The sequence below is a fragment of the Macaca nemestrina genome, chromosome 7 (assembly GCF_043159975.1).
Source record: "Macaca nemestrina isolate mMacNem1 chromosome 7, mMacNem.hap1, whole genome shotgun sequence".
NCBI classification, from domain to species: domain Eukaryota; kingdom Metazoa; phylum Chordata; class Mammalia; order Primates; family Cercopithecidae; genus Macaca; species Macaca nemestrina.
This window is the reverse complement of record NC_092131.1, coordinates 129720872-129746385: the sequence shown is the minus strand read 5'-3', so window position 1 is coordinate 129746385 and position 25514 is coordinate 129720872. Positions and strand designations below refer to the sequence as shown.

At 41.1% G+C, this 25514-nt stretch overlaps 1 protein-coding gene and 1 pseudogene across 11 annotated transcripts in view; one reads left to right on the top strand and one right to left on the bottom strand.

Moving 5' to 3' along the window:
- Window positions 1–25514, bottom strand: part of LOC105487515 (myosin IXA) — a 299768-nt gene that overhangs the window by 226519 nt on the left and 47735 nt on the right. For 9 of the 11 annotated variants that reach the window (XM_071101117.1, XM_071101115.1, XM_071101120.1 and 6 more), the window contains exon 2: window positions 1376–2286. In XM_071101117.1, coding sequence (XP_070957218.1) covers window positions 1376–2215 — 840 coding nt within the window. In that variant the 5' untranslated portion in view covers window positions 2216–2286. Of the gene's footprint in view, window positions 1–1375; window positions 2287–13570; window positions 13595–24236; window positions 24340–25514 lie in introns of those variants that run through there. The other 2 variants (XM_071101116.1, XM_071101118.1) reach the window with 2 other exon arrangements.
- Window positions 824–996, top strand: LOC112428702 (U2 spliceosomal RNA; annotated as a pseudogene).

Genomic DNA, 25514 nt, shown 5'->3' with positions numbered 1-25514 from the left:
GCCCGTCTCGGCCTCCCAGAGTGCTGGGATTACAGGCGTGAGCCACCGTGCCCGGCCTGAAATTTTCAAGTATATAATGTATTGTTACTTACTATAGTCATCATGATGTACAACAGATCTCTTGACCTTATTCCTCCTATATAACTAAAAAATTTGTGTCCTTTGACCAATCTCTCTCCAATTCCCCCAGCCTTTAGTAACTACCACTTTGCTCTTTGTTTCTATGCATTCAACTTTTCAGATTCCACATATAAGTGAGATTGTGGAGTACTTATCCTTCTGTATTATCTTTCCTTTGGACATTGGATGGTATTACTTGTAAAACATTCCACAACTAAACATTTTTTTCCATATTCTCTACATTATTACAAGTTTCAATGCTAGGCACAGCTGTTAAGCTTGCAGAAATACAAATACATCAGCAAAAATATTCTCACCAACCATCACAATGCAGTTACGGACAGGACCTGCCTCTGCTTTCTCCCCTTACAGGAGGATATACAATGACTACAGTCATCTCTTTCTTTGCATCATTAATGACCCAAAGACACTCACTTAAAAAAAAAATTACCACTGTCACACTCCTCAATCTTCCACACCACCTTTTTTGCTTTCCCATCCTCCAGTTCCTCTTGGTTACTAAAAATAATGTCTACACTTCTATTTAGTTTTACTCCATCTTCTCACATCTATCAAATATTTTTTAAAGATATGTTTAAGAATAAGAACAGTATTTTTCTTTCTTTTTTTTTAAATTGCTGCTCCTTGTGGAGCAGGGCTACCCTGCAGGCAGTGTGCCCAGAGTAGCAAGAACAGTATTTCTATAGCTTCTCAGCCTTCTGGCTAAGATCAAGTGTAGTTCTGTTTTTATAAGTTTAATATCTGGAATGTCTTCTATCCAAAGACAATTTTGTTTGTTTTGTTTTGTTTTTGAGATGGAGTTTCGCTCTTGTTGCTCAGACTAGAGTGCAATGGCATGATCTCGACTCACCACAACCTCCGCCTCCCGGGTTCAAACAATTCTCCCGCCTCAGCCTCCCGAGTAGCTAGGATTACAGGCATGCACCACCACGCCTGGCTAATTTTTTTTTGTATTTTCAGTAGAGACGGGTTTCTGCATGTTGGTCAGGCTGGTCTGGAACTCCTGACCTCAGGCGATCCACCTACCTCGGCCTCCCAAAGTGCTGGGATTACAGGCACGAGCCACTGCGCCCAGCTCTAAATGAGTTTTTGAAGCAGGGAGATGGAATAGGATCTTGCTTGATCTACTCCACACATTGATCTGGTATTGCAATACCTCCAGGAATGGTGCACCCCCCACCTCAAAGGATAAAAATTAAAATTAAAATCAAAAACAAGATTTCTATATATTTACCTCAAGTACTGGTCCAGCTCCAAGAATAATCTGTTCTACTCCACTGACAAATCCTTTCTGACTGAGAGCGGTAAGGTGGTGAATAAGAAAGTTTGTGCTTTGAGTCTTCCCAGAACCACTCTCTCCCGAAATCACGATGCACTGATTTTTTTTGCGCTGAAGCATGGCATGATAAGCTACATCAGCCACAGCATAAATGTGGGGCTCAAGTTTTCCCAGTTGGTGGTTATCATACATTTTGACATATTTGGGGTTATAAATAGGAAGAAACTTGAATGGGTTAATAACTATTAGAATACTGCCAACATAGGTATAAATTTTTTCATGCTTAAAGCGATTTCGTAGGTTTTCTAAGAGAGTTTTCTCATTCAAATCAGGTAAACTACATAAGTCATCAAAGTCTTTCTGTTGAGGCTGTGGAAGAAAACCCCGTTCCATCATCCTGCGACGTTCTTCTGTTACCCGTAGCCATGACTGCAGGCTACCATAATGGATCGATCCATCAAGGTTTTTCTCTCTCAGAAGAAAGCGGTAGTCCTCTCCACTTAAGCGATTTTCCAGAGCCATTCGGGGCCACAACATCATTCGCTGAACTGGACAGTCTGTTGGATTGAGAATCCATTCTTCTCCACCAAATTCCTTTACCTCCGCTAGAACATAACATTTTGTTTTGTCAAGATGAAGTTTGTTTATAAGAGACTCAATCACCTCAGCAGCTGTGGAGTTTTTTCTGGCAGGAATAGGACAGTAGATTGTCCCTTCCGAAATAGTCCCAGGATAGATCCGTAATGTATGTTCATTATCTTCAAAGCGTCGTCTTCCTCCATCATTTATATTCATATTGGATCCTGTCCCATCAGCATGGATAGTATATGTTCAAAGTCATGCAAACCATTTTCTTGGTAAAATAACTGTAACATAAAAGATGCAAAATATTTAGAAGTAAATATGCATTGCTTTCTGATGTTCAAGAAAGAAAAGCTTAACAAGCATGTTGATTACATCTTCTAAAACACAAAATACTAACTTGTGTCTTAGCACAGCAACAGTTTCATTGAGACCACATAATATTAAGTTTCACTGTCCAAATTTAGGCACTTTCTAAAAATAGTAACTTGCCAAAAAAACATATATTTCAATGTTTTATTATACAAAAATCCAAAGAGTAGAAAGAAAAATGTTTCCCCTGCTGTCTCAAATGTTTTTAAAGAAATTGTGATTAGAACCAAGTTCTTTCCTTATACTTAACAAAGACTGGATTAAGACAGAATAATCATGCAAATCTAATTGCCCTGTACCCAAAATTTCTTAAGGATAAAGCAAAAACAAGAAAGAATTCCAACAATGGAGCAAACATTTTGTTAAATTTGTTAAAAACAGTAAGAAGATGGATAAACAGAGAAATTACATAAAACCAAGAAAATGGTGAGAGAAACCAACTAAAGAGACAGACATGTATTTTCAAGGAATTCTAGGTTCTGACTCCCTCCCTCCCACAAGGTGGGAAGAAGGGAGTTTGGCAAGAGCAATAAAAGAATCCTTCCCCCGACTTGCTGAGTAAATTTAACAAAATTATACAACTAGGCACCACTACAAATTTTATTCAGCTTCCCTTTGTCCTTCAATGCTACCACTATATCTTTTTACCTAACCTTATTTATTGCATTCCTTACAAGTATTCTGCATTTTCTTCCCATCTTCTCAAACCTCATATACAGTATATCACACTTCTAGAAGAATGATTTCAACTTTTATACCTCACTGAGAAAATAGTGATTTCCTTCAAATGGCTTCTCCAACTCAAAATTTATTCCTATCTTTACCTCATCTATCTTATTCCATTCCTGTCTTCTACTGAGAAAATATGCCCCACACACTTTCCAGGGCTGATAAAACCTATTTCTTATCATCTTCATTAGTTAGTTATATGCCCCCCAAAAAAACCACTCTCATGTGTCATCAATATTTCCCTTATTTATTTCATCCTTTAACATATAAGGATGATGTGCTATTAAAAAAATAATAAGAAATACTTTCAGTTACTTCCCTTTTTTTGTTTTTTGTTTTGTTTTGTTTTTTTGAGACAGGGTCTTGTTCTGTCGCCCAGGCTAGAGTACAGCGACGTGATCTTGGCTCACTACACCCTCCATCTCCCTGGCTCAGGTGATCCTCTCACCTCAACCTGGCTGGGACTACAGGTGTGCGCCACCTTGCCTGGCTAAATTTTTGTATTTTTAGTAGAGACAGGGTTTCAACATGTTGCCCAGGGTACTCTCTATCCTCTCATACTACTATATATTTGTCAGTCTTCTAATCAAGAAACTATTTTTTCCCTTTTGCCAAGATGGTCTTTCAAACACAGAGATTAATACAGAACATACAAAAAAAACCCAGACATATAGGCCAGGTGGTGGCTCACACCTGTAATCTCAGCACTTTGGGAGGCCAAGGCGGGCGGATCACCTGAGGTCAGCAGTTCAAGATCAGCCTGGCCAACATGGTGAAACCCTGTCTCTACTAAAAATACAAAATTAGCCAGGCAAGGTGGCACGTCCCTGTAATCCCTGTTACCCAGAGGCCTGAGGCAGGAGAATCACTTGATCCTGGGAGGCAGAGGTTATAGTGAGCTAAGGTCGCACCCCTGCACTCCAGCTTGAGTGACAGAGTGAGACTCTGTCTCAAAAAAAAAAATTTAAAAAAAAACTAGTTAGGAAAGGATAAACATTTCACTGTGGTACTGGTTCAATTGCTAATCTGAGTTGAAGTGAAGAAAATTAACAGTCCTATCTCATAGCATACTAAAAATAGATTCCATCTATGGATTTGTACCTATCAATCTGTTCTGGGCTCTATATTCTATTCCATAGGTCTATTTTTCCACCCCAAACCTCTGTTAATTACTACAGTCCTATAATAAATTTTGGTATCTGAAGGGCACATTACCTTAATGTGTTGTTCTTTACAAATTTTACGTTGGCCATTTACTCTACCATAAAAATGTTTAAGTTCACATGTTTACTATCATGAATAAAAATCTTTTCAGATTTTAATACTGCATTGATTTTACAGATTAATATTGGACATAACTGACATCTTATTGACTCTTCTCATTCATGAACACCATGCTGTTGGCTGTTAAAAATTACAACTATATTTTTCACTTCTAAAGTTTTTGTCATTTTCAAATCCACCTGATCTTTTTTCTGCCAGTTTACATTCCGAAATTATTTATACTTAAGGGCTATTACTCCTTTTCTTTTTGAAAATCCTGAGTATGTAATTTAATATTTTTCAGACTAACATTGAAACGTCATCCAGACTGAACTGCTCTTCTGGTTGTTTATTTTATATCCTCCTTAGCATGAGATGACTTTGTATGTTTGAGAATTTAGCTTTACAAGTGGACTTTTGATGGAACTTCTTTTGTTTTTCATACAAACACTTACTGAGAACCTGTTTACTACTTTTTTAAGAGAACCACAGTATCATAAATATATTTTTTAACTAAAAATTTTTGGTATTAAATGATCAATTGATATTCAAATTTCCTCAGTTATCTCATAAACAGTTTTCTTACAGATAGTCTAGATGAAGATTCTGCTCTACAATAACAGTGAGGATATACTCTGAGTTACCAGGTTCCTAGTTGTATAGCTATGTTTAGTTTCCTGAATCCCTAAGTATTTGGTTCATATAAGCTATGGCATCTGGCAGCAGTCAGCAGCAAATCTTCTTACAGCCAGAGAGGCTGTGACCTGTACCACTCCAGAAGATGTGCTAAGTCAAGGGGTCCCCAACCACTGGGCCATGGACCAGTGACAGTCCATGGCCTGTCAGGAATTGGGCCGCACAGCAGAAGATGAGCAGCAAGCGAGTGAGCATTACTGCCTGGGCTCTGCCTCCTGTCAGATAGTCAGCAGCATTAGATTGTCATAGAAGCATAAGCACTATTGTGACCTGCACATGCAAAGGATCTAGATTGCATGCTCCTTATGAGAATCTAACTAATGCCTGATGACCTAATACCTGATGATCTGAGGCAGACTAGTTTCATCCCGAAACCATCCCCTACTACCCCATCTGTGGAAAAACTGTCATCTATGAAACCAGTCCCTGGTGCCAAAAAGGTTAAAGATCACTGTACTAAGTAACTACAATCTAATCCCTAAAGTTATATAATATGGCAGCCCTGGAAGTAAACTCAGAAACATCTTTTTTTTTTTTTTTTTTTTTTTGAGACGGAGTCTCGCGCAGTGTCACCCAGGCTGGAGTGCAGTGGCGCGATCTCCACTCACTGCAAGCTCCGCCTCCCAGGTTCACGCCATTCTCCTGCCTCAGCCTCCGAGTAGCTGGGACTACAGGCGCCCGCCACCACGCCCGGCTAGTTTTTTGTATTTTTAGTAGAGACGGGGTTTCACCGTGTTAGCCAGGATGGTCTCGATCTCCTGACCTCGTGATCCACCCGCCTCGGCCTCCCAAAGTGCTGGGATTACAGGCTTGAGCCACCGCGCCCGGCCTAGAAACATCTTTTTTAACAGAGGAGTCCTATCTTGGTCCACTGTTTCCAACAATAAGCCCAACTCTAATTACACTTCCCTATTACTTCAAAGCAGCCAAAACCTCACCTGCTCCTTCCTGAAACACAGAAACGTTTACGTTTTTTGAGCCCTAGTTTTGTCAGTTTGGTTTTATCTTTGTTATTTTATCAATTACTGCTTTGTTTTTTTGGTTTTCATTTTACAAAAAGGAGGGTTTGTCTCAAAATACCACTCAGAAATCCATCTTGATCACAAGCCAGTCCTTGCTAAAATACTTCAAAAATCTGTATTTGCAAATGCGAGACATGAGCTTTCATTAAAATCATCCGGGGAACTTTTTCAAAACATATATTACCGGCCAGGCATGGTGGCTCATGCCTGTAATCCCAGCACTTTGGGAGGCCCAGGCGGGTGGATCACGAGGTCAGGAGATCAGAACCATCCTGGTTAACATGGTGAAACCCCATCTCTACGGACAATACAAAAATTAGCCAGGCGTGGTGGCGGGCACCTGTAGCCCCAGCTACTCGGGAGGCTGAGGCAGGAGAATGGCATGAACCCAGGAGGCGGAGCTTGCAGTGAGCCAAGATCACACCACTGCGCTCCAGCCTGGGCAACAAGAGTGACACTCCATCTCTAAATAAATAAAATAAATAAATATTTTTTTAAATGTACATTACCAGGCTCAACAATAGTTATGAGTTGAGGAAATGTAGGTAATTCTGTTATTGCTGATCCAGAAAATAGTATTTGAAAATCACTGTATTCCCAAGTGTTTGGGAACTCACTTTCTACTCCCTTACCACTCTTCCCACATAGCAAGCTACCTTACAATGCTCTGGAAAAATCGCGAAATTCCAGAGTTGGTAATGCAAAGGTCTTTCCTCATTCTTCATTTTAACACACCACACTATGGCATGAATAAAGCAGCCGATTTCTAGTTCTTGAAAGTGTCCTCACATAGTTATTTTTCTTGTAGTCTTCCTCTTTTTCTTACTCCTACAGCTCCTTTTCCATTAACTCATTTTACTTTGTTGTTGTTTTGTTTTTGTATTTGTTTTTGTTTTATAGAGCCAGGGTCTGTCTCTGTCATGCAGGTTGGAGTACTGTGGCACAATCATGGCTCACTGCAGCCTCAACCTTCTGGGCTCAAGTGATCCTCCTTCTTCAGTCTCCCGAGTAGTTGTGACTATAAGTGCGTGCCACCAAAGGCAGCAGCGGCCCATCAACAGCGGCCACTGCCATGACACCAGCTGCAGTGGGGGAGGTGCAGCCAGAACTGCATGCTCCACGGAGGCAGCAGAAGCCAGGAACAGGTGGGAGCCCCGCCACCTTCTGAGTTGACAGGGCAGGAGTTTCGCGCTCCCTGGGTGCAGCTGTGGCCACCCATCCAGGTGCGCTGCAGACCTGGGCATCACTGTGCTCTTGGGGGATGGGAGTAGGCAGGAGCCCCACCCTCCCAGGCACAGCTGCAGCCGCCCAACCTGCAGCTGCAGACCCAGGCATCTCTGCACTCTCAGAGGCCTGGGAAGGCCCCCCGCCCAGACACTGCAGGTTCAGAAGTGTTTGCTCCCACTGCCTGGCCTCTCCTCACTCCCAGCACCCACTCCAATCTCAGAGCAAGGTTGGGTCCGAGCCTGGGCACTGTCACAGTGTGGTCAAGTGTGCGCACGCTCCAGATAGCACTGATACACCAGTCCCCTACCACCTCGGCCCCCTCTAAACTTTGGGCGCCTACAAACGCTAGAGGGAGGCCAAGGGGGTACTGAGGGCAGTTCAGTGCTGGCCTGTAGGCGCCCCCTGTCACAAACAGCCTGGGCACCATGAACAGCAGCAGGAGGTAGACAGGCTCCTGGGCAAAAGGAGGCAGGTCCCTGGTGAAGCCCCACCTTCAAGCCAGGGAAGGCCTGAAGCCTGGGGACAAGGCTTTCCATTGGCACCTGATGACCAGAGTGGGAACTTGTGGTGCTTTCTCCAGGCCCACCCATGGTTGTCCATGAACTAATGAGTACACACTTCCTCCCTGCTGAGACCTATAAAAACCCAAACTCAGCCAGACTTGAGGAGACAACCACCTGCCAGTTGCAGAGAAAAGGTGCCCACCCGAGGGTCTCCTCTCTGCCGAGAGCTGAGATGACGGGACAACTAGCTGCAGGGAGAAGCTACCCACCCCAGGGTCTCCTCTGCTGAGAGCTGAAGAGTTATGCAACAACCAACTGCAGAGAGGAGCTACCCACTCCATGGTCTCCACTCTGCTGAGAGCTGAACACTCATCAGGATACCCTGGTTGCAGAGAGGAGCTACCCACTGCAAGTCTCCTCTGAGCTGTTCTAGCACTCAATAAAGCTCCTCTTCGCCTTGCTCACCTTCCACTTCTCCACATACCTCATTCTTCCTGGGTGCAGAACAAGAACTCAGGACCTGCCGAATGGCAGGGCTAAAAGAACCATAACACAAACAGGGCTGAAATACGCCCCTTGCTCATCGCATTGTAGGCAACAGGAGAGAAGAGAGAAGGAGAAAAGAGCTGAGGACCTTCATGGAGCCCAGACCTGGGGGCTCCCTGAGCCAAGGCTGTGACACCTTCCTTGAGGCTCTGCGGTTCCTGGCATCTCCAAGCTTCTGAACACCGCTGCATTCCCCAGTGCCAGCAATGGAAGCTGCTTATGGTACGCCTAGTCCAGCCACAGCCTTGCAAGGAGGCCAGCACCTGTGCCTGCACCCGGAGCTGCCTGCCCCACTGCAGCCAGCATGCTCGGTTCTGTACAGTGGCCAAACTCCTCGCTCACTCACACAACCCTCGCCACTCCATGCCTGGCTCACCTTTGGTAGGTGTGGGATCCAGGCTGGTAGTGCAAGCCAAAGACAGCCTGCCATTCAGAGTGAGCAGAACAAGCCCAGCAGACCCAAGAAAAACTCAGGCAAAGGTGCCACTGGCCACAGACGTTTCCAGCCAGAAAAGTATCATCCCAAGAAGTATCACCCTATAGCAAGATGGAATGCTGCCCAGGCTGGTCCACAAAGCCAAAAATTTTTGTGTAAAAATTTTTACTATATGCTCCTTTACAGGAAAATTTTGCTGACGGTTGTTCTAGGGTAGCCACTAAAAAATATTTTTTTTAGGCTGGGCCTGGTGGCTCACGCCTGTAATCCCAGCACTTTGGGAGGCTGAGGCAGGCGGATCACTTAAGGTCAGGAGTTTGAGGCCAGCCTGGTCAACATGGTGAAACCCTGTCCCTACTAAAAAGTACAAAAAAAATTAGCCAGGCAGGGTGGTGCGTGTCTGTAATCCCAACTATTCGGGAGGCTGAGGCAGAAGAATTGCTTGAACTCAGGAGGCACAGGTTGCAGTAAGCCAAAATCACACCACTGCATTCTAGCCTGGGCAACTGAGCGCAACTCCATCTCAAAAAAAAAAAAAAAAAAAAGATTTTTTAAGTATAACTTTCCATGTGGCACAGATACACCACGGAATACTATGCAGTCATAAAAAAGAATGAGATAACGTTCCTTTATAGCGACATGGATGGAGCTGGAGGCCATTATCCTAAGTAAACTAATGCAAGAACAGAAAACCTAACTCTGCACTTCTAAATGGGAGCTAAAAACTGAGTACACATGAACACAAAGAAGGGACCAATAGACACCAGAGCCTACTTGAGGGTGAAGGGTGGGAGGAAGGCGAGGATCAAAAAACTACCTATCGGGTACTGTGCTTATTATCTGGGTAACAAAATCATCTGTACACCAAACCCCTGCAACTCACAATTTATCTAAAGAACCAACCTGTACATGTACTCTTGAAACTAAAAGTTATAAATAAATAAGTGTAACTTTCCAACTAGTAGAGTGAAAAAACAGAATAGAGTTCAAAAGAAAGCAAGAAAGGAGAAGGGGAAAAAAGTCAGAATAGGTGGATCAAATAGAAAACAAATAGTAAAGTTTTAAGCTAAATACAACAGTAATTATATTATATTACATGTAAATGCTCCAGTTAAAAAACAAAGATGGTCAGATCAAATTTTTAAAATTCAACTATCTGCTATTTTCATGAGGATGCAGAATCAGAAAGTTTTTTTTTTTTTTAAAGGAGAAGAAATACCATACAAACACTAGCCAAAAGAAAGCTGGTATAATTTAAAAAAAAAAAAAAAAAAAAAAGCTGGTATAATACATCAAAATAACATCAAGCAAAACAGGAAAAGAAAATGGAATTAAATATCTCTTAAGGGATTTTTTTAGCCCTTCCATACTATTATTTTAGGCTTAGGCCTGAGACAAAGGTCTCTGGATATCACTGGTGTTCTTGAAAAGAAGTACAAAACAGAAAAAGATTTTGGAAGTTAAGGAGGAAGCCACAGAGTGGCAAGTAAGTAGTTAGCAGATGTTGATCAAATCTGCTACAAAGAAAGCAGGAGTAGGGCTGGGCGCAGTGGCTCACGCCTGTAATCCCAGCACTTTGGGGGGCCGAGGCGGGAGAATACAAGGTCAGGAGTTCAAGACCAGCCTGGCCAAGACGGTGAAACCCCATCTCTACTAAAAATACAAAAATTAGCCGGGCGTGGTAGCACGTGACTGTAGCCCCAGCTGCTCAGGAGGCTGAGGCAGGAGAATCGCTTGAATCCGGGAGGCGGTGAGTGGAGATCATGCCACTGCACTCCAGCCTGGAGACAGAGCAAGACTCTGTCTCAAAAAAAAAAAAAAAAGAAAAAAAAGAAAGCAGGAGTATGGTGAGTGAAATGTTTATTAGTTAGGGGGCTTGGGAACACAACTCTATGACTATAAATAGGATCAAGCAAGGAAGCCGAAACTAAAAACTGAAGAAAAAGAGAAAGAAGGTCTAAACTGGTGAGCCAAAGTTCCTTGGTAAGCAAGACTAAATGAGATTAAGGTCAAAGGTGGACAGATGTCTCTCAGAAAGGAAAAAAAAAAAAAAGGACACTATTTTACTGAAAGAGTTAAAAAAAAATTGCAGAGAAACAGAATTTGAGATAAGATGTGACAAGAGTGCATATCAGCTAATCATTACTACATAGAATATAGAAGCCCAAGTTTTACCTATAGCAGATCAATGTCAAGTAAAAACAAAAGTGGGTGCTGACAGAAAACACATTTTGTACTATTTCAGTTGAAGAAAATGTAATGGAAGAAATAAATTATCAAGCTGGGCACAGTAGTGCATGCCTATAGTCATAGCTATTTGAAAGGCTGAGGTGGGAGGATTGCTTGAGCACAGGAGTTCACGACCAGCCTGGGCAATATTTAAGACACCATCTCTAAATAAACAAAATGTTAATAGTTGGCAGGCCACATGTAGAATGAAAACCTCTCACCTTACACAAAAATCAACTCAAAATGGATCAAGGACTTAAATCTAAGACCTGAATAGAAATTCTACAAGATAATGTCAGAAAAACCTTTCCAGGCTTTGGCTTAGGCAAAGACCTTATGATCAAGAACCCAAAAGCAAATGCAACAAAAACAAAGATGAATAGATGGGACTTAATTAAACTATTTAAAAGCCTCTGCACAGAAAAAGAAACAATCAGCAAAGAGACAACCCAGAGAGTGGAATAAAATCTTCACAATGTATATATCCAATAAAGGACTAATATCCAGAAACTACAAAGAACTCAAACAAATTAGCAAGAAAAACAAACAATCTCATCCAAAAGTAGGCTAAGGACATGAATAGACAATTCTCAAAAGAAGATATACAAAAGGTCAATAAACATGAAAAAATGCTCAACATCATTAATGATGAGGGAAATGCAAAACAAAATAACAATGTGATACCACCCTACTCCTGCAAGAATGGCCCAAAAAAAAAAAAAAAAAAAATCAAAAAAATAATAGATGTTGGCAGCGATGTGGTGAAAAGAGAATACACTTTTACACTGCTGGTGGGAATGTAAAATAGTACAACTACTATAAAAAAAACAGCATGGAGATTCCTTAAAGAATTAAAAGTAGGCCAGGTGCAGTGGCTCACGCCTATAATCCCAGCACTTTGGGAAGCCAAGGCGGGTGGATCACTTGAGGTCAGGAGTTTGAGACTAGCCTGACCAACATGGCGAAACCCCATCCCTACTAAAAGTATGAAAAATTAGCTGCGCATGGTGGTACGTGCCTGTAGCCCCAACTACTCAGGAGACTGAGGCACGAGAATCACTGGAACCCAGGAGGCAAAGTTTACAGTGAGCCCAAATCATGCCACTGCACTCCAGCCTAGGCAACAGAGTATCACCCAGTTGCCACTACTGAGTATCTACCCAGAGAAAAAGAAGTCATTTATACAAAAAAAGATACTCCCACAGGCATGTTTATGGCAGCACAATTCACAACTGCAAAAATATAGAACCAGCCCAACTGCCCATCAATCAATGAGTGGATAAAGAAATTGTGGTCAATATACACCATGGAATACTACTCAGCCATAAAAAGAAACAAAATAATGGCATTCACAGTGACCTGGATGGAACTGGAGACCATTATTCTAAGTGAAGTAACTCAGGAATGGAAAACCAAACATCGTATGTTCTCACTCATAAGCAGGAGCTAAGCTATGAGGATTCAAAGACCTAAGAATGACACGATGAACTTTGGGGACTTGGGGGAAAGGGTGGGAGGTGGGTAAGGGATAACAAATGGGGTATAGTGTATACTCCTCAGGCGATAGGTGCACCAAAATCTCAGAAATCACCACTAAAGAACTTACTCAGGGCCGGGCGCGGTGGCTCAAGCCTGTAATCCCAGCACTTTGGGAGGCCGAGACGGGTGGATCACAAGGTCAGGAGATCAAGACCATCCTGGCTAACACGGTGAAACCCCATCTCTACTAAAAAATACAAAAAACTAGCCGGGCGAGGTGGTGGGCGCCTGTAGTCCCAGCTACTCAGGAGGCTGAGGCAGGAGAATGGCGTAAACCCGGGAGGTGGAGCTTGCAGTGAGCTGAGATCCGGCCACTGCACCCCAGCCTGGGCGACAGAGCAAGACTCCGTCTCAAAAAAAAAAAAAAAAAAAAAAAAAAAGAACTTACTCAGCCAGGCGCAGTGGCTTACGCCTGTTAATCCCAGTACTTTGGGAGGCCGAGGCAAGCCAATCACTTGAGGTCAGGAGTTCAAGACCAGCCTGGTCAACACGGCAAAACCCCGTCTCTACTAAAAATACAAAAATGGCCGGGCACAGTGGCTCACACCTGTAATCCCAGCACTTTGGGAGGCTGAGGCGGACAGATCACCTGAGGTCAGGAGTTCAAGACCAGCCTGGCCAACATGGCGAAACCCTGTCTTTACTAAAAGTACAAAAAATTAGCTGGGCATGGTGGGTGCTTGTAATCCCAGCTACTCAGGAGGCTGAGGCAGGAGAATCGCTTGAACCTGAGAGGCGGAGGTTGCAGTGAGCCAAGATTGTACCTCTGTACTCCAGCCTGGGCGACAAGAGCGAGACTCTGTCTCAGGACAAAAAAAAAAAAAAAATTAGCTGGGTGTGGTGGCACATGCCTGTAATCTCAGCTATTTGGGAGGCTGAAGCAGAATCACTTGAACCCGGGAGGTGGAGGTTGCAGTGAGCAGAGATCACACCACTGAACTCCAGCCTTGATGACAGAGTGAGATTCCATCTCAAAAATAAAAATTAAAAATAAAAAAAAACTTACTTATGCAACCAAGCATCACTTCTTCCCCAAAAACCTATGAAAATGAAAAATAAAACAAAACGTGAATTATTGTATGACACACTAGTATATGTGTATCAGCTTAGCCTGACCAGTAAGTACTCTGACAACTTTTATACATATAACATTTATACATATAAATGACAGCTGACCGTAAGAATAAAACAATACACGTAAAGAACTAAGCACATTATTGGCATTTATATAGCAATCAGACAATGCTGTACCTTTTATATAGAAAATTATTTAATATTCTTTTTATTCTCTATCTCAATGAAGACACTTCAAAAGTATATGCTAACAGTATACACTAACGTCGTAAGAAAGTTGCTGTGGTTCAGCAGGGTGTAGTTCAGAACAGACCAGCTTATGATGTTATTCATTGGACTGAGTTAGAAGGGACTAATTATAGAGGAAAACTGTGGTGAAGAAAGAAAACAAGGAATAAAGACTTTCCTTTAAACTAGAAGTTCAGTTAAAGAAATAAAAAAGTCCCTAAAGATTTTTAATGCAGTGTTCTGTACAGTATTCTGCAGTGTTAATAAATTACTTTTCAAAAAACATAATGTTGTTTTTGCTTTTTTATCAAATCCCCAAGACTATTTTCTTTATTTAAAAAAAAAAAAAAAAGTGTCCTTTCTCTTTATGCGTGCTTTATCACAGGTCTCTACTGATAAATGTTAGTAAGAAAGATCATACATTGTTGGCCAGGCGTGATGGCTCATGCCTATAATCCCAGCACTTTGGTAAGTCAAGGCAGATGGATCGCTTGAGGTCAGGAGTTTAAGACCAGCCTGGCCAACATGGTGAAACCCCATCTCTACTAAAAAAAAAAAAAAAAAAAAAAAAAAAATACAGGCCAGGCGTGGTGGCTCATGCCTGCAATCTCAACACTTTGGGAGGCCAAGGCAGGCATCTCACAAGGTCAGGAGTTTGAGACCAGGCTGGACAACATGGTGAAACTCGGTCTCTACTAAAAATACAAAACAAAAAATTAGCCGGGCATGGTGGCACACGCCTGTAATCCCAGCTACTCAGGAGGCCGAGGCAGGAGAATCGCTTGAACCTGGAAATCAGAGGTTGCAGTGAGCCAAGCCTGAGCCACTGCACTCCCCCCTGGGTGACAGAGTGAGATTCTGTCCCAAAAAAAAGAAAAGATCATACATTGCCATCCAGTAGCAAGAAAAGTAGAACTGGGCTGGGCACGGTGGCTCACGCCTGTAATTCCAGCACTTTGGGGGGCCGAGGCGGGCAGATCACAAAGTCAGGAGATCAAGACCATCCTGGCAAACACGGTGAAACGCCGTCTCTACTAAAAATACAAAAAAAAAATTAGCCGGGCATGGTGGCGGGCGCCTGTAGTCCCAGCTTCTCGGGAGGCTGAGGAAGGAGAATGGCATGAACCCGGGAGGCAGTGGAGCTTGCAGTGAGTGGAGATCGCGCCACTGCACTCCAGCCTGGGCGACAGAGCGAGACTCCATCTCAAAAAAAAAAAAAAAAGTAGAACTGAATCAAGCAAATGTATTATGCATTTAAAAAGTAAAAAAGAAAAAAAAATTGAACTTTAATGTTGAAAAAATAACTCAAACCAAAGGTCTCATAGTACATACAGAAAACACTATAATATCAAAGGCAAGATCTATTTGAGAAAACATTACTGATTTGCATATGGCTATAAATATCACTGGGGAGAGTTATTAAACATTTTGAATTTTAGATAAATAACTATGGGGAACTTGTGTTCATGACCTAATATTTCTTCATTCTTTAGTGCTTACAATTAGAGTGTTCTACAAATAAGTATAGTCACTACCATACAAATGTTTAATCACATATATAAACATATACGTAACTTATTTTGATACATAAACATTTAGATATGTAAACTTTGCAAACTATGTATTTAGAAGTAAATTTGCTTTTTAAAAGCCCCCAAATACTCTTTTTACAAACCCATTTCCTCCTCTTCCTAGGCACAAAACTAGACTTTATTTCCCAATCTTCCCTGGGGTTACATGTGGACATATGATCAAGTCCTAGGTAAATGGTATGTGGGGCAGAGATTATGTACATTCTCTCCAGGCTGAGCCAAAAAAAACCTCTAAAAGCATCTGCCTTTCCTAGTCTGCTATAAGAATGGAGACAACCTGAGGAAAAGCTCAAAGGCCCTAAGGGACACAGAGCCACTAGGGGGAAGGAGTCTTGGTCCCAAAGGACCACACACAGAAGAGTGTCTACCATCACCCCACCTCCATCCACCTAAATTGGACTGTGATGTAAATGAGAAATAAACTTTACTTGTATAGAGCTGCTGATATTTGGAGGGTGTTTAGGTATAGTAGTTGGGCTACCCTGACTAATGCACTATTATAAAAATTTTCCAAACCCTCTCCTATAAGGAATCCTGTCAGGAAATTCCTCTTATATTCAATCCATCAATAAGCACTATAGGTCTGCCTTTAAAATACATCCTGAACCTATTTTCTTATCATTCCCATCTCTATCATCTGCTTCAAGCCCTATCATTCTCTCACCTGAATTAGTGAAAAAGCATGGTATCCTCCCTTCTATCATTGCTCTACTATAGTCTATTTTTCCACACAGCAGGCAGAGTCACCCTTTTTAAAGGAAAATCAAACCATGCCACTCTACTTCAACGGCTCTCAACACAAATAAAACTGAAAGCTCTTACTGTAGTCTAAAAGGGCCCACATTATTTCACCCCCTCAAATTTCATCTTTCTCTCACTCCACTGAAGCCTCAGTGGTCTTTTTCTTTCTGTTTTTAAGTTTATTCCTAATTCAGAATCTTTCCACTTCCTTCCTGGTCCCTCTACTTGAACCTTCTTTCATATCACTGAGGTCTCTGTTCAAACTTCGAATCCTCAGCAACGGTTTTCCTTAGGATACTATCTAAAATAATCCTCTATCCCCCATCTTCCATCATTCTATTCCCTTATCCTGATTTATTTTTATGAAAGAATTTGATGTATTACCTAAAATTATATTTTATTTTTTGTTTGTTTGTTTACTGTCTTATTTCTCCATTAAAATGTAAGTGACTTCGTCCTTCCCATCATGGGTATCCACAGCTCAAAAATTTATTTGTTGAAGAAATAAATTCACATACACATTAATCTACTTTAGCAATCATTTTTCTTGCTTAGTCATTTTATTAAAATTCACTACATAGCTTTTTCCCCTTTTTCCTTTCTCATCTATTTTCATGCATAATATATATACACTGCTTTATTTGACTTCCTTTAAGAGCTCTTTTTAACATTAATTTGACAATGGCTAACTTTAAAAAATGAGCAAGTAATCAAAGTCCTTTCCTAAGGAAGTAATCAATCAATGATGCTGATTCAATAAGCATGCCTACCAATATGGATGGAAGAAGAGTGGCCATTTCATGCAGCTATCTTTAACCTCAAGAATACTGCTAAATGATAGTTTCCATAACCCTAGTAATGGAGCAAGAAATAAGAAAATAAGGCTGGGTACGGTGGCTCACGTCTGTAATCCCAGCACTTTTGGAGGCCGAGGCAGGTGGATCAACTGAGTTCAGGAGTTCAAGACCAGCCTGGCCAAATATGGCGAAACTCTGTCTCCACTAAAAATAATAAAGTTTGTGGGTGTGGTGACGGGCGCCTGCAACCCCAGCTACTCTGGAGGCTGAGGCAGAAGAATCGCTTGAACCTGGGAGGCAGAGGTTGCAGTGAGCTGAGGTCACACCATTGCACTCTAGCCTAGGAGACAGAGCGAAAACTCTCTCAAACAAACAAAAAAAGAAAATGAAAAAAAAATTAAACCATGAAGAATGGATATGCAGTTATATTCACGTATTAATATCCACATAATAAAATATTACTCAACCACAAAAAAGAATAAACTACTGATATCACAACAGCTAAAACACTATGTTAAACGAAAGAAGTCAGAAACAAAAAGTACGTAGGTATGATTACCCCATGAACAGACAAAACTAACCCACAATGACAGAAATTAAAATGTATAAGTGGAGGGAAGAGGGAAGAGGCAAGATGGCCGAATAGAACCCTCCAGCAATCACCCCCGACTCCCAACAGAACACCAAACTGCACAACTATTCACACAAGAAAGCACCTTCATAAGAACCAAAAATCAGGTAAGTGATCACAGAATCTGGTTTTAACATCTTATCAAGGAAAAAGCCACTGGTGAGGGTAGGAAAGACAGTCTTGAACTGCCAACACCATCCCTGTCCTATCCTCTGGCGGCAGCCATGTTGTCCAGAGAGAATCTGTGTACTTGTGGGAGAGATAGCACAGCGATTGTGGGACTTTGCACTGAAACTCAGTGCTGTCCCATCACAGTGGAAAGCAACACAGGGCAGAATTCAGTCGGTACCTATGCAGGGAGCATTTAGACCAGCGCTAATCAGAGGGGAATTGTCCATCCCAGTGGTTGGAACCTGAGTTCTGGCTAGTCCTACCATGGCAAGCTAAAGTACTCTGGAGTCATAAATAAACTTAGAAGGCAGTCTACGCCACTAGGACTTCAATTCCTGGGCAAGTCTTGGTGTTGCATGCACTTGGAATCAGTGGACTTGAGGTGCACATGACCCAGTGAGACACCAGGTAGGGCGGCCCAAACAGTGCTTGCATTACCCCTCTCCCAGCACCAGGCAGCACAGCTTGCAGCTCCAGGAGAACCTCCTTCTGCTTAAGGAGAGGAAAGTCACATTGTCTTACAACTTGGATATCAGCTCAGCCACAATACAGTAAAGCACCAAGCAGAGTCCTGATGCCCCCATTCCAGGCTCTACATCCCAGATGCCATTCCTAGACACACCCTGAACCAGAAAGGAACCAGCTGCCATGAAAGGAAAGATCCAGTCCTGGCAGGATTTATCAACTGCTGCCTAAAAGGTCCTTGGACCTTGAATAAACTTCAGTAGCCAGCAGTGGCCAGGCAGTACTTGCCACGGGCCTTGGGCGAGACCTAGTACCATACTAGCTTCAGATGTAACCCAGTGCATTCCCAGCTGTGGTGGCCACCTTGAGAGACTCCTTATGCCTGAGACAGGGAGACAGAAGAGCAAAAAGGATTTTGTCTTGCAACTTGGGTATCAACTCAGCTACAGTAAAATAAAGCACCAAGCAGACTCCGAAAGTCCCTGATTTCCGGCCTTAGCTCATGGACAGCATTTCCAGACCCACCCTGGGCCAGAAGGGAACCCACTGCTCTGAAGAGAGACCCAAGTCTGGCAGGATTCACCACAAGCTGGCTAAAGAGCCTTCAGGCCTTGAAAAAACGTCAGTGGTAACCAGGCAGTATTCACCACGGGCCTGCGGAGGTTGTAGCCACAGGAAGAGACTCCTTCTGCCTAAGGAAAGAAGAGGAAAGAGTAAAAAGGACTCTGTCCTACAACTTAGGCACCAGCTCAGCCACAGAAAAATAAAGCACCAAGGAGATTCCTAAAGTTCCCAACTCCAGGCCCTAGCTCCCAGCCAGCATTTCCAGACTCACCCTGGGCCAGAAGGGAACCTTCCTCCCTGAAGAGAAGCACAGGAGCCTGTCTGGATTCACTACCCACTGACTAAAGCACCCTAGGGCACTCAGTAAACATCAACAGTAGCCAGGCAATAGTCATCACAGGCCTTGGGCAAGACCCCATATTGTGCAGACTTCAGGTCTGATCCAGCGCAGTCCAAGAGGCAGTGGTCATGGCAGTGCTTGGGTCATCCCTCCCCCAATTCCAGGCAGCTCAGCAAGGAGATACAGACTCACCAGTTTGAGGAAAAGTAAGGGAAGAGAACAAGAGACTCTGCCTGGTAATCTAGATAATTCTACCAGAACTAACCCAGACCACAAAGGCGGTACCTCTATGAGTCTGTAAAAGCCACAGCGTTACTGGGGCTTGGGGTGTATCCTAACGAAGAGACAGCTACAATAACCAAAGACAGATCATAATACTCAATTCACTTTGAATACTTGGAAAACCTTCTAAAGAAGGACAGGTACAAAAAAAGCCCAGACTGCAAAGATTACAACAAATACCTAACTCTTCAATGCCCAGACACCAACGAACATCCACAAGCATCAACACCACCCAGGAAAACATGAACTCACCAAACATACTAAATAAGGCAGCAGTGAGCAAACCTAGACAGAGACAGGTGACCTTTTAGAGAATTCCAGATCGTTGTTTTCAGGAAACTCAACAAAACTCAAGATAACACAGAAGAAATTCAGAATCCTATCAGATAAACTTAACAAAGACTAAAATGATTTTTAGAAATCAAGCAGAAATTTGGGAGCTAAAAAATTCAACTGACAATCTGAAGAACGCATCAGAGTCTCTCAACAGCTGAATTAGTCAAGCAGGAGAAACAATTAATGAGCTTGAAGATAGGCTACTTGAAAATACACAGAGAAAGACAAAAGAAAAAAGAATAACATAAGAATAAAGCATGCCTACAAGATCTAGAAAATAGCCTCAAAAGGGCAAATCTAAGAGTTATTGAGGCTGGGTGCTCGATCACACCTGCAATCCCAGCACTTTGGGAGGCCAAGGTGGAAGGATCACTTGGGCCCAGGAGTTCAAGACAGCCAGGCAACATAGAGAGATTCCATCTCTACAAGATAAATATTTTTTAATTAACTGGATGTGGTTGCACAAGCTTGTGGTCCCAGCAAAGGAGGCTGAGATGGGAGGATCACTTGAACCCAAGAGGTCAAGGCTGCAATGAGCCATGATCATGTCACTGCACTCCAGCCCAGCCTGGATGACAGAGCAAGATCCCATCTATAGAGCTATAGTAACCAAAACAGCATAAAAACAGACGAATGAAACAGAATGGAGAACCCAGAAATGAATCCATACATCTATAGTGAATTCATTTTTGACAAAGGTGCTGAGAACACACACTGGGGAAAAGACAGTCTTTTCAATAAATAGTGCTTGGAAAACTGGATATCCATACGCAGAAGGGAGAAACTAGATCCCTCTCTCTCACCATATACAAAAATCAAAATTAAAATGGATTAAAGATCTAAATCTAGGACCTGAAACTATCAAACCACTAAAAGAAAACATTGGAGATCTCTCTAGGACATTTGTCTGGGCAAAGATTTGTTGAGTAATACCCCAAAAGCTCAGGAAACCAAAGCAAAAATGGACAAATAAGATTACATCAAGTCAAAAAGCTTCCGCATAGCAAAGGCAACAATCAGTAAAGTGAACAAACAACCCACAGAATGGGAGAAAATATTTGCAAACTGTCTATTTGACAAGCGATTAATAACAAGAATATATAAGGAGTTCAAACAACTCAACAGGAAAAAAATCTAAAAATCTGATTTTAAAATGGGCAAAAGACTGGAATAGACATTTCTCAAAAGACGTACAAAATGGCAAGCAGGTATATGAAAAGGTACTCAACATCACTGTACATTAGAGAAATGCAAATCAAAACTACAATGAGATATTATCTTACCACAGTTAAAATAGCTTTTATCCAAAAGGCAGACAACAAATGCTGGCAAGGATGTAGAGAAAAGAGAACACCTGTACACTGTTGGTGAGAATGTAAATTAATACAGCCACTATAAAGAACAGTTTGAAGGTTCCTCAAAAAACTAAAAACAGAACTACTACATGATCAAGCAAATTAACTGGTACGTATATACTCAAAAGAATGGAAATCAGTATATCAAAGCGGAATCTGCACTCCTGTGTTTATTGCAGCACTATTCACAATCACCAAGATTTGGAATAAACCTAACTGTCCATCAACAGACAAATGGATAAAGCAAATGTGATGCATATAACACAATGAAGTTGGTATTCAGCCATAAAAAAAGAATGAGATCCCATCATTTGCAACAACATGGATGGAACTGCAGGATATTATGTTAAGCAAAATAAGCCAGGCACAAAAAGACAAACTTTGTATTATCTCATTCATTTGTGGGAGCTAAAAATTAAAATAATTTTAACTCATGAAAATAAAGAGTAGAGTGATGGTTATCAGAGGCTGGGAAGAATATTAAAGGGGCGGAGGAGAGTGGGGATGGTTAATGGGTACAAAAATATAGTTAGAATGAATAAAACGTAGTATTTGACAGCACAACAAGGTGACTACAGTCAACAATAATTTATTTTACATTTAAAAATAACTAAAAGAAGTATAATTGAAATGCTTAAAACAAAGAAATGATAAATGCTTGGGGTAGACACCCCATTTGCCCTAATGTGATTATTATACACTGTATGCTTGTATCAAAATATCTCAAGTACCCCATAAATATATACAACTACTACGTACCCATAAAAACTAAAAAGTTTTAAAAAGCATAGATGGGGCAGAGAAGAAGGGACTGACTGAAACAAGAGGGAACTCTCTGGAGTTGATGGAAATGTTATGCTTATTTTTGGTGGTGATTATACCAGTGTATACCATTTTCAAAACTCATACTGAGCACTTATGATCTGTGTACTTTATTGTATGTTAATTGTTTCTCAGTTAAAATGAATTTTAAAAAGATACCGCCACACATCTAAGAAAGCAAAATATACGTAAGGTCGCAAGAAGACCTAAATACATGGAAAAATACACTATATCCAATAAATTGACTTCAGTATCATTAAGAAGCCAACTCTCCTTCAAAATGATATACAATTCCAACAAATTCAGTACAATTCCAAACAAAATTCTAGTAGGTTCTGAACAAATTAACAAGCTGATTCTCAATGTGTATTTGAAATCTAATGGACCTAGAATAGCCAAGACAATCTTAAAGAATAACAAAGTTGGAGGACTTATACTACCAAATAGCAAGACTTAGTACGAGGCCACAAAAAGTATAGTACTTGGTACAAGGAGAGACATAAGAGAATCCAGAAACGGGCTCCTATACAATGATGTTCTAACTTAAAACAAAGATGCCACTGCAATTCAGTATGGGGAAAGGAAAGCCTTCTATGTCAATGGTGCTGAACCAACTGGATTGTCTAGAAAAATTAATTCATGGACAAAAATTACTTTATGATGGATCATAGACCATGAAAGGTAATAAAATTAACATTTCCAGAATAGACCCAATAAGAAGATTTACATGAGCCAGGCACGGTGGCTCACACCTGTAATCCCAGCACTTTGGGAGGCCAAGGCAGGTGGAACACCTGAGGTCGGGCATTCACCAGCCTGAGCAACATAGAGAAACCCTGCCTCTACTAAAACTACAAAATAAGCCGGGCATGGTGGTGCATGCCTGTAATCCCAGCTACTCAGGAGGCTGAGGCAGGAGAATGGCTTGAACCCGGGAGGCGGAGGTTGTAGTGAGCTGAGATCATGCCACTGCACTCCACCCTGGGCAACAAGAGTGAAACTCCGTCTCAAAAAAAAAAAAAAAAGAATATTTACATGAACCTAGAGTGGGATCTTGAACAGAAACACATACACACACACACACACACACACACACACACACACACACACACTACGTACTAACCATAAAAAATAATAAATTTGACTTTATTAAAATTAAGAACTTCTATTCAATAAAAACCATTGAGAGTAAAAAGGCACAAAAGATACCTGCAATACACATATCAAACCAAAGACTTATATCCAGATTTTTGTAAAAACAGCTAAAAATAAGAAAACAACTGCACAATCTTTTTAATGAGCAAAAGACTTAAACAGATTATGATGAGGATATATAAAAGGCCAAAATGGATATGAAAAATAAACTCAACATCTGTGGTAGATCATTGTTCAAAAATATTCACTTCTTACTTATCCTTATGTGCACTGAAGACATATACTTCTGCAACTATGAATTTGGGCTACACCACAACTGAGTTTAAGGAGTAGGTCAGCAGACATGACATAAACTGGTCTTGAAATATGCTTGAACAACCGAATATGCCTTCTTGCACTTGTGTTACCACCAAGAAAAGAATATGCCCCATCTGGCCTACTGGTGCACATAAGAAGATGAGATACACAAAGCAGAGCTGTCCCAGCTGACCCACAAATCCATAACCAAGAAACAAATACTTGTGTACCACTGGAGATTTTCAGGTTAAGCAGTAATAGTCGACTAATATAGGCCAAGTGTGGTGGCTCACACCTGTAATCCCAGCACTTTGGGAAGCCGAAGCGGGGGGATCACAAGGTCAAGAGATCGAGATCATCCTGGCCAACATGGTGAAACCCTGCCTCTACTTAAATTACAAAAATTAGTTGGGCGTGGTGCTGCGTGCCTCTAGTCCCAGTCACTCAGGAGGCTGAGGCAGGAAAATCGCTTGAACCCACGAGGCGGAGGCTGCAGTGAGCTGAGATCACACCACTGCACTCCAGCCTGGCAACAGAGTGAGAATTGGTCTCAAAAAAAGAAGAAGAAAGAAAAAAGCCAGATAAAAAAGTACATACTAAATTATCCCATTTATATGAAGTCCACAGACAACATAAATCTATGCATATAGACACCAGAAGCATGGTTTCCTTAGAGGAGAGGAAGTTATATAGGCAGGGCACAAAAGGAAGGCCTTACTAAGTTTTATAAACATTCTGTATCTTAATCTAGATGGTGGATAACCGGTATATACATATGTAAGAAATTTTTAACTGTAAATACTGAAGATTTATGCACTTTACTTTATGTTACATGAGAATTGCTTGAACCCGGGAGGCAGAGGTTGCAGTGAGCTGGGATTGCGCCGTTGCTCTCCAGCCTGGGCAACAAACAGCGAAACTCCGTCTCAAAAAAAAGAAAAAGAAATTAGTTATTTGTGGTAAAAAGGAATTTGAGGGCAAAAATAGAAATAAAAGAGATTGGTTATTTGAAGTTAAACTGGTATTCCATACAATAAATGTATTATTATATACATTATATATTACAGTATATCATATATTAATATATCATATATAGGTAATTATTAGTAATACTGATAATTATATGTTATATAATTATGTAATATAATCTTATTATATAATCTATTAACTATATTCATTAAATAAATTTATATTATATTTAATTTAATATACTTATTAAATATATTGATATTAATACTATATAAATTAAGATTGTCTCAAAATTACATTTTACCATAATCACTAAATACCTGGGAAAAGTACAAATATTAGCATCTGGTTTAAAAATTATTCCCAATATTAATTTATTTTATTTTATTTTATTTTTGAGACAGAGTCTCACTCTGTTGCCCAGGCTGGAGTGCAGTGGCACAGTATCAGCTCACTGTAACCTCCACCTCCCGGGTTCAAGTGATTCTCCCGCCTCAGCCTCCTGAGCAGCTGGGATTACAGGCGCCTGCCAACACCTGGCTAATTTTCTGTATTTTTAGTAGAAACGGGGTTTCACCATGTTGACCAAGCTGGTCTCAAATTCCTGACCTCATGATCCGCCCGCCTTGGCCTCCCAAAGCTCTGCGATTACAGGCGTGAGCCACCGCACCCAGCCCCCAATATTTATTTTTAAAATATTACACACTATTTTAACAGTTTCAAAATAAACTAACCTTTTGCCCTTCTACTGGGACGCCACATGGAGACTAGACTATAACCAAAACATGAACTTTAAATAACTTAAAATCCCTCCCTCCACAAGACATATTTCTATTGTTTGCAAAATGAGATTTTATTTTCTTGATAAAACAGTGTAATATAAAGAACTTAGAAAGCTTCTGTGCTTTTATGCATTTAAATAATACAATTCCAGAAGCTTCAAATGTTTACTCATTCTATTAAAAATCTCTTAAGGCTATAAAAAAACCTTCATATTGTTTTACTCTGCAAATTTTCTACTCTGTAGAAACCCCCTCAAGTTTACTCATAAGTACAACACAAAGCACAGTTTAACAGAATAACTAAAAACCTTAGAATTCTTAGTGAAAAGACATTAAAACTACAATTATA